The sequence below is a fragment of the Myotis yumanensis genome, unplaced genomic scaffold (genome assembly GCF_028538775.1).
Source record: "Myotis yumanensis isolate MYYU_CA2020_CCGP unplaced genomic scaffold, mMyoYum1.0.hap1 SCAF_4, whole genome shotgun sequence".
Classification (NCBI taxonomy): Eukaryota; Metazoa; Chordata; class Mammalia; order Chiroptera; family Vespertilionidae; genus Myotis; species Myotis yumanensis.
Genome location: NW_027223755.1, coordinates 106,559,239 through 106,575,318, shown reverse-complemented (window position 1 = coordinate 106,575,318; position 16,080 = coordinate 106,559,239). Strand labels below are relative to the sequence as shown.

Here is a 16,080-nt window from a genome sequence, read left to right as displayed (position 1 = left end):
TATGCTGTCTATTAGCTAGGATTAGAGGCCCAGTGCATGAATTCGTGCACGGGTGGGATCCCTCAGCCTGGCCAGCGATTGAGGCCAGTCAGGGGGAGAGGCTGCGGGAAGTTGGCTGGCTGGCCCCACCCCTGATTGGGGCCCATCAAAACCGGGTTGGGCAAGGGGGAGAGGGGCAGCGGGAGGTTGGCTATGGGAGCACACTGACCACTGGGGGGCAGCTCCTGTGTTGAGCGTCTGCCCCCCGGTGGTCAGTGCATGTCATAGCGACTGGTCATTCCAGTCGCAAAGGTTGCTTAGGCTTTTATATATATAGATATGAATAACCCATGGACACAGACTGTAGGATGGTAAAAGCCTGGGGTGGGGAGGGGAGTGGGCTACAGGAGGTCAATGGGGGGGGAGAGAGGGACATATGTAAAACTTTCAACAATAAAAAAAATTTTTTTAAGGCAGAAAGTTTTAAAAATGAAATTCTATTTTTGTACTGAGACGTCTCATGGCAATAGACTAACCACATCTAATCTTTCCCTTGAGATATGATGGGAGCTTATAACCAAGTCACTGAAGGAAGTAGCCTAGAGTATGGTCAACCATGAGAAGGCACTAGGTAGAGAAAAACATTTCCATGACACTCTACATCTGTAGTTCCTAAACATTTTACTTCTGAAGAGCTCTGAAAAAATACATATGGTCAGACCTCACCTCCTAAAATGATTTAGATTTTCAGATGAGGTCCAGGAATCAATCCTTTTAAAAGCTTTCCAAGTGATTCTATTATGCATCAATGTTTGGAAAATGAGTTCTACCCATGTACAAAACACTTCTTTTTTAAAAAGAAATATATTTTTATCGATTTCAGAGAGAAAGGGAGAGGGAAAGAAAGATAGAAACATCAATGATGCAGATTCATTGCTCGGCTGCCTCCTGCATACACCCTACTGGGGATCAAGCGTACAACCTGGGCATGCGCCCTGACTGGGAATTGAACTGTGACCTCCTGGTTCATAGGTCGACGCTCAACCACAACCACACCAGCCGGGCAACAAAGCACTTCTTAATCCACAATGTCATTTAACCTCAGTTACTTCCTTATCATTAGCATTTTAGAAAAATGGAAAGTGAGGCTCAGAAGACTAAACAGACTTAGCTTAACAAATACAATTACTAAAAAAGCACTGCTGGCCCTGGCCAATGTGGCTCAGTTGGAGATCATTCCACGCACTGAACGGTCACTGGTTCGGTCCTAGTCCAGGCACATGTCCAGGTTGCGGGCTTGATCCTGGATTGGGGTGCATGCAGGAGGCAGCTGATCCTATCAATGCTTCTCTCTCACATCAATGTTTCTCTCTTTCTCTCTCTTCCCTCCCTCTCTAAAATCAATAAAAAGATATTTAAATAAATAAATACGTATATTTATTGTTTTGTTTTAAAAAAAGCACTGCTGCTTCTTTTAATCTTAGAAAAGTTAGAAATAAGAACTAAATCCTGTCTTTTTTCTATGAAACCATGTGAACCAATAAACAATCTATTCGCAACTATGAAAGGCCAACTGTAATTTGAGAAGCAGCAGAAATAGTTCTTTCCCCCTGGACAAACTCAACAGATCCAAAGACAACACACACTGTAACCATTAGCTCTCCTCCAGGGACCGCCCACTTTTTTCACCTGCTCCAGGATGTGGGTCTGCTTGCTGGCCACAGTTTCTTCCTCCTCTTCAGAGGCAGAGGGTACAGAGGAGCCAGATGACTCCTCCAGGGGCATATCAAACAGCTCTCGGATGGTCTGCTTTGGAAAGAACAGAAGAAAAAATGTCAGAGTCAATGGAATGCTGGTCCCAGGCCTACAACTATGAATCTGATGATGGTTCTTAGAAGTATCAGGTGCCACTGGTTGAAGAAGCAGGTCTGTAGAGGTCAAAGCATCCTCTTTCATAAGGAGGAGTAACTCTTACAGGCAAAGCAGTTCTACCTTCCATAGACTGGAAGATAGTAGTACCTGTTTAAAATATGCTGTGGTAAAGTTGCCTCCCTCAATGGCCATGTCTCCCAACATTCTCTTCTGATTTGCCTTTTTTAGGATGTTCTCCTCCACTGTCCGTTCACTGATAAGCCTAGGGGTTGATGAAAGCCATGGGTAAACAGCCAAATACATCAATAAAATCCTTCCAGCAAAGGGGAAGCAAGGTAGGGGAGACTAGGCAATACCTATAGATGTGAACATCTCGGGTCTGGCCAATTCGGTGACAGCGATCCTGGGCCTGAGCATCCATGGTGGGATTCCAGTCGCTGTCATAAAAAACAACAGTGTCTGCTCCCGTCAGGTTCACGCCCACACCCCCACTTCGAGTTGATAGGATGAAGCAGAATATACGTTTGTCTGCATTGAATCGTTCCATCAAGGCCTAGAGGGAAAGGGAAAAAAAAGGTAACATTGGGAGAAATCCCCCAAAATAGACCCAAGGCTTAGTAGGGCCCCTTCTTGGACCCCCAAGGCCTGGAAAAAGGAGACAGAAGCTGAGGTGAGTCTCTAAGGGCTGCAATGCCTGGATTACCTGTCTCTGTTCAACTCTAGTAGACCCATCCAGACGCAAGTAGAGGTGGCCGTGGTAGGTTAGAAACTGCTCCAATACATCCAGCATCCGGGTCATCTGGGTGAATATGAGTACTCGGTGGCCCCCCACCTTGAGCTGTCGCAATAGCACTGCTAACGTTTGCAACTTTCCTGAAGAGATATGAAGGGGTGCAGGGAGCTAGCTATAAACTGGAATGAGGAGAACACTTAACACTGAAAGGCTGTAGTTGAATGGTAACCAAAATTTTAGGCCAGGATTTCAATTAGCACAGGATACCAAAAAATCTGAATTAACCTATTTTCTTTCCCTAAGGGTTCTCCTCTTCAGTCTGCTTCTGTCTTTGATTTAACTTCTATAGTCTTACTAGGGTAAGGTAATATACACCCTCAGGGGGGGAAAGTAATCTGCAGTAGTTTGAGCAAGAAATTTTTAAGTACTACAATGAGTTATACCAGCTGAATCACAGGACAGATTCACAGAATAAATATCAACAAATCCCGATTCATGGTTTACAGACAGGGATTGAAGGTCACCAAGATCAGAACCATAGAGGCAAGATCTTAGGTTATCTTAGTTCAACCTCCCATCAAACACAGAATTAACTTCTGAAACATTTCTAGTAAGTCAGCCTGAAACACTTTAACAAAGACTTTGAATTTATCTCCTCTGAATGATTTCAAGTGTGTGGTTTTTTTTTTACTAAAATATATATTGCGTATAGTAATAAAAGTTCTGCTGACTTTCTTGTAAGACATTCAGGAAATCTCCAAAAACATGTTACTATAGAAATCTCTGTGCAGGACTGTGACAGAGCCGCTCTTGGTTAAAAGAACCTGAGTGACACTGTGGACACCTGGCAAGGCAAGCCTCAACCCAACCCAGAGAAGACAAATCATAATAAGTGATCCTAAATAAGCCAGAGTTCCTTTTTGCCATTTTCTTTTGACAGTGATTGCTCTAGGGATGAGCATAAGGCCCAATTTGAGCCAATGAATTATGAAGCAAAGTCAACTGGGAGGGCTTTCTTTCCCAAAAAAGATTTGCTAGGAGTCTTTTGTCTCAACCCCTGGCTTCCTACTCAGAGCATTTGGTGTGCTCCCTGGAGTTACGGCAGCCATCTTCTGACCATGAAGAAATAAGCATGAGAATAAAAAGATAAATATTAAGGATGGTAGAAAGCAAGGTAGAAAGACAAGAAGGTCCTAGATACATGAAGACACCACTAATCTGCTGAACCAACAACAAACCATTATTCTAATTGCTCATTAAGTCAACAATAAATGTTCACTTTTGGTTTTCTGTTACTTGCAGCCTAATGCATTCTAATCAATAAGATTCTAACCAAAAGATAAGGATTCTTGTCTTTTCACAAAACAAAATTTACTATTTACTGTGCAGTCTTGTACAGCATAAATCTGAAAACTCCATCCTGTGCTATCTTGTTCGCCATTGAATCCCAAATGATTAGCAAAACAAGACAGATGTTCACAAAATAATCACTGAACAAATAAATGAGTTAACACACATTTTCAACTTTCATCAAAGTCAAATTCATGAATGCCAAGAATCCATCATACGTCTATAATTCTCCATCTTTCCCATAAGCATAACCTAAAAAAACTGTCTAATGTTTAATGAAATCTACCAAGACCTTATGTACAGCATCCCTGAAAAGAGGAAAAGAGGTCAAGGGACCCTCACTGGTCAATGAACTCACCGCAATCGTACTGGATGAGCCTCAAGTCAGGGAACTGGGTGCGCATGTTACACACAATACGGTGCAAAGGACGAGCCCGGGGCCAGAGCTCACAGGCCAATTGCTCCTGGAAGGCTGCCTGACGTGGGGCCAGCCAAGGAGGTGGGTGGCAGGCATGCAGGGAAGGGGGAGGTGCCTCCACAGGAGGCATGACAAAGATGAACCTGCAAAAGGAAGAAGGCAAGCAGTATAAAGATGGAACTCTGTAGAGTCCCAAGAGATAGCACCTTCAATATCCCTAACCACTACATCCACTCAGAGGCCCCAAGACCCTCTTCCCATGAGCACTTAGCCCTGCCAACCTCTCAATGATTTCAGACAGCTGGTCTAGGCGTTGCTGAGGAAACAGTACAGCCCGGCGGGCAGCCTCAGTATAAGTCCAAAAGGTGGGGTGGCTGGGGCGAGAACAAGGGCCGATGGGGCTGGCAACAGGTTGGGGCAAGGTACAGAAATCCAGGACTTCAGTCCCATACACGGGTGCCAGGGCCCCATGAGCCTCACTAAGTTGGAAAATCCGTTCCAGGCGTTCAGACCGCTGTCGTTTTCGCTTTTCCTCTAGAGAGTCCTGGGGATGAGAGAAAAAAAAAAACCAGAAAAAGTAATCAGTGTCCTCATAGAAAACCTGACAGTTCCTCCCACAATTAAACAATCTATGGGAACCATAATATTTTAAAATACATTATGCTTTTAGTTTTCCAAGTTATCAAGGGCATTATTCCTTTCACAATTTTTAAGTGAAGTTCTCTGCAAAAGAAAACTGATCTTTCCTTGTATGCTACCAAAGCAGAATGCCTGAATATTCAAATTTAAGATCTGCATTCCAACAACCTTATAAAATAGATGATTTGTGGAAATTTTCCTATATAACATTTAACTCCAAACATTCAATTAATTTATCTTCTTGAGGTATATCAAAAACAAGTATTAAAAGCCTTCCTCAAATCACTGACCAGGGTACAGAGAGGCTAATCAAATCCACAGCAGGTTTCTGTCAAGGGCCAGACTGGAATGAACTGGGATGGGAATATAACCAGGTATTAATATCATCACTCTGAGAGAGAAAAGGGGAGTGCCTGGCAGATAGGATATCTGTATGACTTTGATCCAAACCTTCCCCATTTGTTGTGCTTCCAGTTTCACAGGTTATAAAACCACCTCTCTCTATATATAGTATATATTTTAAGCACTTACTACACTTGCAATTTTACTTTATAAGAAAGGAAAGGGGATACTTTTGATGTCTTCTACCCACTAAATTTAAGGCCCATATATCATGGACCATATCTGATCTTGTTAACTATAATCACCCACTACCTAGCTCAGTATCTGGCACAAAGTAGGCTCTCAATAAATCTGTTAATAGAATGGATCCCAGAAAATGGTCCTAAAAAATAGCAGTGCCAAGATTTTTTAATCCTCACTCGAGGATTATGTTTTCATTGATTTTAGAGAGAGAGAAAAGTAGGAAAGGAGAGGAGAGAAACACCGATCTGTTGCCTCCCGTACACACCCCAACCAGGGATCAAACCCACAACCTGGGTATGGGCCCAAACCAGGAATCGAACCCGCAACCTTTCGATGTATGGGACAATGCTCCAGCCAACTGAACCACACTGGCCAAGGCCCAAATCTCCCTTTTTTTTTTTTTTTTTTAAATATTTTTTATTGATTTTTTTACATAGAGGAAGGGAGAGGGATAGAGAGTCAGACACATTGATGAGAGAGAAACATCGATCAGCTGCCTCCTGCACACCCCCCACCGAGGATGTGCCCGCAACCAAGGTACATGCCCTTGACCGGAATCGAACCTGGGACCCTTCAGTCTGCAGGCCGATGCTCCATCCACTGAGCCAAACCGGTCAGGGCCAAATCTCCCTTTTTGATGGCTACATCAAGCATAACCTCTTGGCTCCTTGTGATCTAAGTGAGAAAGCATCCTAACACTGAGAAAAATCAATCCAGGTGAGTTCTCAAATAGTAGCAAAAGAGGAAAAATTTGCAAATCATATAACTGAAAAGGGGCTTGTATCTAAAATATATAATGGACTCTTACGGCTCAATAATAAAAATAAATAGAATAACCCAAGTAAAAAGGGCAAAGGATCATAGATATTTCTTCAAAGACTAGAGGCATGAATTCATGCACGAGTGGGGTCCAGCCGGCCTGCCCTGATGGGGGCCGAACGGGGCGGGCTGGCGGGGGTAGGGGGGGTGATTGGGGCCTCAATCGGGCTGGTTGGTCGCTGCAGTGTGCATCATAGCCACAGGTTGCTTGGCTTTTATATATATAGATACACAAATGGTCAACAACCACTTAAAAGATGCTCAACATCATTAGCCATCAGAAAAATGCAAATCAAAACCATTAGGTTCTACTTCATACACACTAGAATGTAATAAAAAAGACAAATAACAAGTGTTGGCAAAGTTGTGGAGATCCTGGAACCACCCTTACAGGCTGCTGGTGCGAATGTAAAATGGTACAGCTACACTGGAAAACAATTCGGCAGTTCCTCAAACAATTAAACGTAGTTACCATAAGGCCCAGCAATTCCAGTCCTAGGTTTACATTCAGTATAATGGAAAACATGAAAAGACACAAGATCTTATTTCATAGCTGCATTATTCATAACAGCCAACAAGTGAAATAATTCAAATGTCCCTATCAACTGATGTAGGAAATGTGCTATATCCATAAAATGGAATATTTAACAATAAAAAGAAATTAAGTACTGATATGTGCTATAACACGAATGAACCTCAGGAACATTAAGCCAAGTGAAAGAAGCCAATCACAAAAGGCCATATATTATGTGACTCAATAGACAAATCTATAAAGACAGAAAATAAGTAGTTGCCGAAGGCTAGGAGAGATAGAGAAGTTTGGGGATGATGGCTAAGGTGTAAAGTTTCTCTTTAGGGCCATAAAAATGTTCCAAAGTAAGACTGTGGTAATGGCTGTACAACTCTGTGAACATAATAAAAGCCAGTGGATGTGTACACTTTAACTGGATTAACTGTATGGTATGTGACGTATTTCAAACTGTTTTAAGGAAAAAATACTGTCAAAAAGCTGCTATCTACTTGCAGAGCAACCAATATTTAGCATAGACCATGGGCTGTCACACTTGGGCCAGGATCTAGGTTCTGTTTTACTTTCAACAAGCCAGACCAACTTGGCAGTACCAGAGAGACAAAAGGTGGAGTTAGTGGCACTGATGGAGGGTGGGATACTGAGGCTGAGGCAAAGAATAAGCAGCAGCTCTGTAATAGAATGAGCAAAATATAAGAAGGCCTGGGGGATTCACTAGAACTTTCTTCAAATTTGTTCCTGGGTTATTTACTTGAATCTGAGTTCTAAGTTTAACTTAACCAAACATATATGGAACTATTTATATGATAGAAAAACAATGGCTACCAGAAAGCTAAGGAAGTGATAGGGAACAGTTCTATTTTTTTTTAATCAACAACCGAGGATATGTTTTTATTGATGTTTTAGAGAGAGAGGAAGGGAGAGGGAGAGAAAGAAACATTGATGTGAGAGAAAAACATTGATTGGTTGCCTCCCATATGCGCCTTGACCAGGGATTGAACCCGCAACCTAGGTATGTGCCCTGACTGGGAATCAAACCCGTAACCTTTTGGTGTACGGGATGACATTCCAATTAACTGAGCCACCCGGCCGGGGCCAGAGTTCTTTTTATTGCCACTTAATTACCACGGAGGTACAAAACTTTAAGAAATGGCCATCAAAGTCAGATTATGATCTTTGGGGAACTGCATTCCATGATGTCATCCCTCCCTTAGAAGTTCAAATACTTGCTGATGGTAATGGTTTCAGCAACTGAAGAAAGTATGTCTCTAAGGACTGCCTCTTGTGGGGAAGAGGAGAAAGCAATGGAGTCAGCACATCTCTGTTCTCACAAGCTGTGTAACATTTATAACATCATTTAATAGGCTAGTTTCTTCATCTGTAAAATGAGGCAATTAAATGCCAACACTAACTCAAAAGAGTAAGCAAGAAGAAAGAGACCAGTGATAACAATAAGGCCTTCAACATATCAGTGAATAATAGTTTTTAAAGCACATTAGGTTCTCATTACCCCTATAAGTAGAACATGATTATTCCCATTTTACAGAAAATACAACAAGCTCAGGGAAAAGGACTTGTCCAATGGCACTGAAATATCAGGTCCACAAAACTAGACTTTGTTATTTACCAAGATAAAAGTGACATTATTCTGTTCCATCCATTCTATCAACATTCCAAAGAAACTCAACTTCCCATTCCCTCTCCTTTGAGGCAGTAAAACTTACCAGATAGAAAGGGGAACGAGGTGGTGGTGGGGGCTGGCGTCGAGGCCTGGGACCACTGAACGAGGTAGCAGTGGAGGGAGGGCTGGGGGGACCAGAGCGCAATGTCAGTGTCTCAGGCTCATCCTTGGAAACAGGCAGCCGGGATACCATGGTGATGGGCAAGGAAGCGGCCCCAGGTGCAGAAACCACAAGGGAGGATGCCTGGGAAGCTGGGGCCTGTGTTGAGGCTGGGGCCAGTGCCAGAGTCTGGGCTGTGGCTGGGCCCAAGGTGGGCACTGGAACTGGGGCAGGGCTCAAGGTCAGTGTTTGCACTGAAGCTGGGGCCAGGAGTGAAGCAGATGATGATACCGGAGCCAAAGTCAAAGTGTGAGGTGGGGTTGGGCCCATCGAAGAAGCAGGAGCCAGAGAGGGTGCTGGAGCCAGGGACAGCGTCTGAGTTGGACCCAGTGGTGGTCCTGGTGCCAAAGACAGTGTCTGGGCTGGAGCTGGTACTAGGGCTGCTGCTGGAGTCAATGACAATGTCTGAGCTGGAAAGGGCTTCTGGGGATTCCCTGTTCCCAAAGAGAGTGTCTGAGATGGAGACGAGCCGCCAAGAGTGGATGCTAAAGCTGGGGCTAAGGCCAGTGTCTGTGTAGAAGCTGGGCTTGGGAGAGGTGACGGAATCGGGGCTGGTACCATAGTTTGAGTTGATGTCGGAGCCAACACAGGACTTTGGACTGGCACCAGTGAAGAAGCTGAGGCTAAAGGAGTTCCTGGAGTAGATGATGAAGCCAGAACTGGAACTGGAGTCTGCGATGGAGCCAGGACTGGAAGAGGAGTCAGGGAAGGAGCTGGAGGAGCCAGGATTGCTGTCTGTGGAGCCGCCATGGGAGCCATAGAGGTGGCTAGAGCCTGAGATGCAGAAGGTGTTGGAGCCAGAAGGGAAGCCTGAGCTGGAGCTGGATTTGGTGCTGCCGGAAAAGAATTAGCCAGAGCAGAAGCTGGCACCAGGACAGGTGAACATGCTGAGGCCACAGCTGAATTCAACCCTGGAACATGTGAAGAGGCTGGAGCCAACAACAGAGGGTGACCAGGTGCCTGAGATGGGGACAGGGATGAAGTTGTGGCCAAACCTAGAGTCAAGGCTGATGCTGATGGGGAAGCCCCAGCTGGTGCCAAAGAGGGAAGTCCAGGAGCCGCTGAGACAACAGGTGCCATTGTTGGAGTCACAGTGGTCAACACAGTTGGGCCTGAAGCCGAAACAGGTAAGGGGGCTGAGATTGGGATGGTGAGTGGAGCTGAGGCTGGGGCAGGAAGCGTGGTGGAGACAGAGATAGGGAGTGAAGATGACACTGGAACGGAGACTGTAGAGGACACAGGACTAGAAAGGGGAGAGGAGTTGGGAACTGGCATTGGAGAAGATGCTGGCCCAGGGAGTGAGGATGGCACAGGAAGGGAAGAAGAGATGGTCAAGGGAGCAGTTCCGGTTGCTGAAGCTGTGGAGACAGAGGATGAGTTAGGCCCAAAATTCTTTTCTTGCTCCTCCTATTATCCTGTCCCACCCCTTCCCTTACTCGCAAGTTTCACCTGTTTCCCAGAAAACCTTCATTCCCACACTATGAGATCAAAGAATCAAGGAATCTGTCAACTTAACATTTCCTTTCCCTCTAAGAATCCAATAAATGTATGTTGGAATTAGGCAAGGGCTCGGCAGCCCAGTTTTGGGGTCCACTGCACAGCAAGTCAGTATGCTGGATAATGAAGGGATCTGTTGTGACTTAGAAACCCTTAAGGCACCCGGCCGGGGTGTCTCAGTGGTTGAGTGTCGACCTACGAACCAGGAGGTCACGGTTCAATTCCCAATCAAGGCACATGCCTGGGTTGTGGGCTCGATCCCCAGTAGGGGGCGTGTGGGAGGCAACCGATCAATGATTCTCTCATCATTGATGTTTCTCTCTCTCCTTCCTCTCTGAAATAAACGAAAATGTATTTTTTTTTTTTTTTAAAAGAAACCCTTGGGGCCAATTCTGGCAAACATTTCTGGCCTTAGCCATGTTGACTCACCACTGACTTCGGGCGAAGGACTCTGGACCAGCTTGAGAAGGGGCCTCACCAGAGTGGACGTGGGTATGGGAGCCCGGGCAACACCCAGAGTAGGTGTGGGTAGCCGGCCAGGGGTTAATGTGGGCCGTGGAGTCAACACAGCTGGAATCCCAGAGCTCGGAGGTCGGGGTGCTGGGGCCAACGGAGGAACCGGAGTCAGTCCATCCCGAGGGGCCTGTCTCACTACAATCTTCACCACGCCTGTATTATTCACCATGGTTGGTGGCACTGCAAGAGGAAGCTACATTGAGGGAAAGGTAGAGAAGAAACAAGAGACCCAAAAGATGGAAGAAGTCCGGGGGCAGGAGAGGGAAGCAGACAGATATTGGAGACACCAGCAAGGGAAAACAATACTGAGGGAAGGCTGGACAGACAGTAGCCCAGGACATGCCTGGAAGGACCAAGGCCTGCAAGAGCTAAGTAGGAAGGCCAGGAGCCTCACCCTGGTTAGCAGCAAGCGGAAGGCTGAGGCCAGTGGGGGCAGGGGTGGTGCTGGGGGTCGAAGAAGGCAGCACAGAGACAGGGGTGGGGCCAGGGGTCGGGGCCACGGCCTGGATGAGTGCCACATGGGCAGGCTGACTGATGAGGTGGTGCTGCCCCCCTGCGGACACCAGGTGCACCACATTCCCTGGGTTAAGGGAAGAGAGAAAGAGAAGTAGCTATCAGCCGGAGGGAGGCAAAGAGGCAAGGGCTAGAGGAGAAAGAACAGAGAGAAGATAACATCTCTAAAATAACCTCATCCGGCCCAGCCAGCATGGCTCAGTGGTTGAGCATTGACCTATGAACCAGGTCACAGTTCGATTCCCAGTCAGGGCACATGCCCGGATTGCGGACTCAATCCCCAGTGTGGGGTGCGCAGGAGGCAGCTGATCAATGAGTCTCTCTCATTATTGATGTTTCTATCTCTCTCCCCCTCTCCCTTCCCCTCTGAAATCAATACAAATATATTTAAATAAATAAATAAAATGACCTCATCCTTATCTTTATAAAAAATTTCCTCTACTCATTCTCTTTGGTCCCACCCACCAAATACTAGGGAAAGAAACACACAGGCTGACATTTTTAAAGAGCCATAAAAAAACAAGAGGATAAGGAAGAAGAGGAAAAAGGCAGGACAGGGGGTGGGTTTTACCTACTTTGCAGCGGGCGGGGTTGCCCCACGGCAAGCTGGCGCACCTGGGCACCAGTCAAAGTCAGCTTGTTGCCCTGGATTTGGAAGGTGAGAGGTTTGCTTCCCCCTGCACTAGCCACTGGACGTTGTGCCAGTGAGGCCAATTGGCCGATGCTGACCACTTCACCTGCTATAAACAAAGAAGGGGCTTAATGAACACAGGGATCACTCTGCTCAATGCCACTTTGCAGACCCTCATGAGGTACAAGTCTTAGTTCCTCTAACTCTTCCCCTCAATTTCTCATGTTTCAACAAGCTCAGCCTTCAACTACAGTCTGAACTTTTGACATGCTACTCCTTCCTATTCCACTCATTTGCTTAACAATTTCCTTTATATCCTCTAAAGCAGCGGTCGCCAACCTTTTAGACCTCACGGACCACCGGCTGGCGACTGCTGCAAAGGCCTGCCACCATACTGAGCTAATTTATCACTCAGCACCCCCATCCTCTATGCTGCCTTTTGCCTCATGGTTTTCTACCATGAGGCTTACATGTCACCTCCCCAACTAAATTATGAACTCCCTGAGGGCTCTTGATTATAAGTCACCAATGTCTGGCAAATACCCTATATAGTTAGCTACCTAGAATTTGATACTCGCTCATACTCCTGAGTTTTTCTTCTCCAGCTCTGGGGCATATAAGTCTTCCTCCCTTCTCAGGTCCCTCACCCTCAGAGCCCTGGGAACTTACAGGGCAGGCGAGCTTGCATATCAGGAGACAGGATGAGGCGCTGTGGTGCAGGAGTAGGAGCTGGTACTGCCGTGGTAGGAGCAGTGGCTGTGGTGGTAGAAGTGGTGGTGGCAGTGGCAGTGGCAGAAGGGAAGGTATAGCCTGGTGGCACTGTCAGGGGCTTCAACAGGCTAGAGGAGCCTGGGGGTGGGGCAGGACTCAGGCGAACAGGGGCAGGTGGGGCTGGCTTTAGGGACAGGGTTGGTGTTGGAGGCCGTGAGGTCCCACTCAGGACCCCCAGGGGGGAAGGTAACACTGTAAACACAAAGGAAACATCTGTCAAATATACCCTGACCAGAGCCTTAGCCAGCTCCCAGCAGCCTCCACACATACATACTCCCTTCCAGCCCAACAAAGACCACACCCATCTCTAACCCAACTTTTCACTCTATTTTTATTACTGCTAATCAATCTCACCAATCTACCTGACGTGCCCCCTAACCCAACACTCTGGCTCCCTAGTAACTCACCCGGGGGAAGAGGCCCACTGTTTGGCTGCAACGGGGGCAACAGAACAGGGCCTGGAGGCCGGGATGCCGGAATAAGTGGGGATCCGGTAGGCGAGGTTGACACCATCAGTGGTGCTGGCAGCACTGGAGGGGTTGGGCAAGGGGTCGGCTGAACTGACAGCTCCGGGCCTGGAGGGGGTCGGACTGGGACAGGACCCAGGAGGGTCCGTGGGCTGTTCACTACCACCACTGTCCGGCCTTCTTGCTTGGGCACTGGCTGCAACATCCTATGAGAAAAAAACAAGGGGTTGAGGAAGGAGAATAAGGAGTAAGGAAAAAAAGAAACAAGAAAGACAAGGCAAAAAGACAAAGACTGTAAAAGCAAAGGGGGAAAAGGATAAAGACCCAAAAGAGAAAGGGTGCTTTTTGGTTATTTTATAACCAAAAAGCACCAAGCAGGGAAGGGGGGGTGGGGGGGTGGGAATCAATGACAAACGCAAGGGCCCCTCCCAGGAGCCTCTAGTTATTGTCTCCCCTAACATGGCCACAGTATTTTGCATCTGTCCCATATAAACATTCTAGCCTACTCTACAACCCGCTCCTTGCCATCCCAATTCCCCCCCAGCCAGCTGTAGTCAGTTTTTCTAGGAATCCATCCCCTTAATTCCTCAGCCCTGGTACCTGTTGACCTTCATCTTGACAGGCTTGGGCCGGGGTGGGGGGTCAGGAGCAGTAGCCACCTCTAGCAGTACCCGGCGGGACAGGCGGTGCCGGGGTAGAAATGTGTCGGCCTCATATCTAGAAATTCGACCCTCCAGGCCAATAAGATCAAAACGACCCATGTCTATCCGCTGGCACAAGAAGGAACACAAAAGCATGGTGTCAAAGGGGTCAATGTGGCAATAATTTCTTAGATACGACACCAAAAGCACAGATAATAACCAAAAAGAATTGATAAACTGAACTCCATCAAAGGACACTTTCAATAGAATGAATAGGCAACCCATAGAATGGAACAAAATATTTGCAAATCATGTCTCATAAGGGTTTATATCCAGAACATATAAAGAACTCCTACAACTCAATAACAAAAACACAAACAACCCATTTTAAAAATTAGCAAAGGCCTTTAATAGACATTTCTCCAAAGAAAATACAAAATAAGCACAAGAAAAGATGTTCATCACTATCATTAGAGATATGCAAGTCAAAATCACAGGATACTACCTATTATCCATTTAGATATTATTTTTTGAAAAAACACAGAAAAATAACAGGGTTGGCAGTCACTATGGAAAACAGTATGGTGATTCCTCAAAAAATTAAAAATAGAATTACAAATTTCTACATAATCCAGCAATTCCATTTCTGGATATACGATCATGTATCACATGTCAGTCAATGTAGGACTGCATATACAAGGGTGATCCTGTAAGATTATAATGGAGCTGAAAAATCCCTATTGTCTAGTGACGTCTAGGCATCCTAATATTGTAGTGGAATTCAGTATGTGTTTATGGTAATACTGGTGTAAACATACCTACTGTGCTACCAGTCATATAAAAGCATTGTACATATAATTATGTATAGTGCATGTTTTTAAAATACATTTTTATTGATTTTTTTAGGAAGACAGAGAGAGAGACACACACACACACACGGACGAGAGAGAGAGAGTGCAACATCGATGAGAGAAACAGACTGGCTGCCTCCTGCATGCCCCCACTGGGGAATATGCCCTGACCGGGAATTGAACCAGTGACCTCTCAGTAAATGGGATGACACTCAACCAACTGAGCCACACCAGCCAGAGCTGTATAGTGCATATTTAACAATTATAATAAATGACTATATTATAAGCTTATGTAATTATCATACTATGTTTTTACCATTATTTTAGAATGTACTTTTTCTTTTTTTTTAAGTCTGCTATATAACAGTATGCTGTTAGGCCAGCAGCAGCCCCATTCATCTTGTGTTTATGTCTCTTGATTGTATCAGTTTCTCTTGTGCTTCACTTAATCTTGTGTTGTTTTATAAATTTAATGTAGCCTAAGTGTACAGTAATGTCCTTCACCTTCACAATTAACTCACCATTCACTCATCAACTTACTCAGAACCATTTCCAATCCTACAACCTCCATTCATGGGAAGTGTCCTATACAGGTGTATCATTTTTAACTTTTATACCATATTTTTACTGTCCCTTTTCTATGTTTAGATACACAAATACTTGCCATTGTGTTACTACTGCCTACAGTATTCAGTCTAATACGCTGTTCAGGCATATAACCTAGGAGCAATATGCTACACCATATAGCCTAGGTATGTAGTAGATTACACCAATTAGTTTGTGTAAGTGCACTCTATGATGTTACCACAATAATGAAATCACCTAAAGACACATTTCTCTTAACATATCCCCCTCATTAAGCAGAGCATGACTGTATACCCAAGAGAGGATTGAAAGTCAAGAACTATGACTTCATTCATATGTGGGATATAAAACTGAAAGCAACAAATGAACAAACAAGACAAACAAAAACCCATAGACATATACAACAGTATGGTGGTTACCAGAGGGCAAGGGTTAGGAAGGAAGTAGAAAAGGTAAAGGGGGTCAGATATATGGTGGCAGAACAAGACTTGACTTTGGGTGGTGAACACACAAAGCAATACTATACAGATGATGTATTTTAGAATTATATACTTAAAACCTGTATAATGTTATTAACCAATGTCACCCCAATAAATTTAATTTTTGAAAATGAGAGAATTGAAAGTAGAGACTTGGACAGATATTTGTACACCTATGTTCATAGCAGCATTATTCAAAATAGCCAAAAGGTGGAAGCAATCCAAGTGTCCAATGATGGATAGGTAATCAAAATGTGGTCTACATGTATGAACCTTAAAAACATTCTTCTAAATGAAATAGCCATTCACAAAAGGACAAATATTGTATGATTCCACTTATATGAAGTACTCAGAGTACTAAAAT

General features: G+C 45.0%; 1 protein-coding gene across 4 annotated transcripts in view; it reads right to left on the bottom strand.

Annotated features, from left to right (window-relative positions):
• Positions 1-16,080, bottom strand: part of SRCAP (Snf2 related CREBBP activator protein) — a 37,726-nt gene that overhangs the window by 4,821 nt on the left and 16,825 nt on the right. For 3 of the 4 annotated variants that reach the window (XM_070413581.1, XM_070413582.1, XM_070413583.1), the window contains exons 19-31: positions 13,761-13,930; positions 13,101-13,366; positions 12,592-12,885; positions 11,867-12,031; positions 11,173-11,358; positions 10,692-10,958; positions 8,649-10,123; positions 4,634-4,896; positions 4,293-4,495; positions 2,555-2,724; positions 2,208-2,404; positions 1,999-2,113; positions 1,669-1,788 (exon numbers count right to left, since the gene is read on the bottom strand). In XM_070413581.1, the coding sequence (XP_070269682.1) occupies positions 1,669-1,788; positions 1,999-2,113; positions 2,208-2,404; positions 2,555-2,724; positions 4,293-4,495; positions 4,634-4,896; positions 8,649-10,123; positions 10,692-10,958; positions 11,173-11,358; positions 11,867-12,031; positions 12,592-12,885; positions 13,101-13,366; positions 13,761-13,930 (3,891 nt within the window). The remainder of the gene's footprint in view (positions 1-1,668; positions 1,789-1,998; positions 2,114-2,207; positions 2,405-2,554; positions 2,725-4,292; positions 4,496-4,633; positions 4,897-8,648; positions 10,124-10,691; positions 10,959-11,172; positions 11,359-11,866; positions 12,032-12,591; positions 12,886-13,100; positions 13,367-13,760; positions 13,931-16,080) is intronic. The other variant, XM_070413584.1, reaches the window with a different exon arrangement.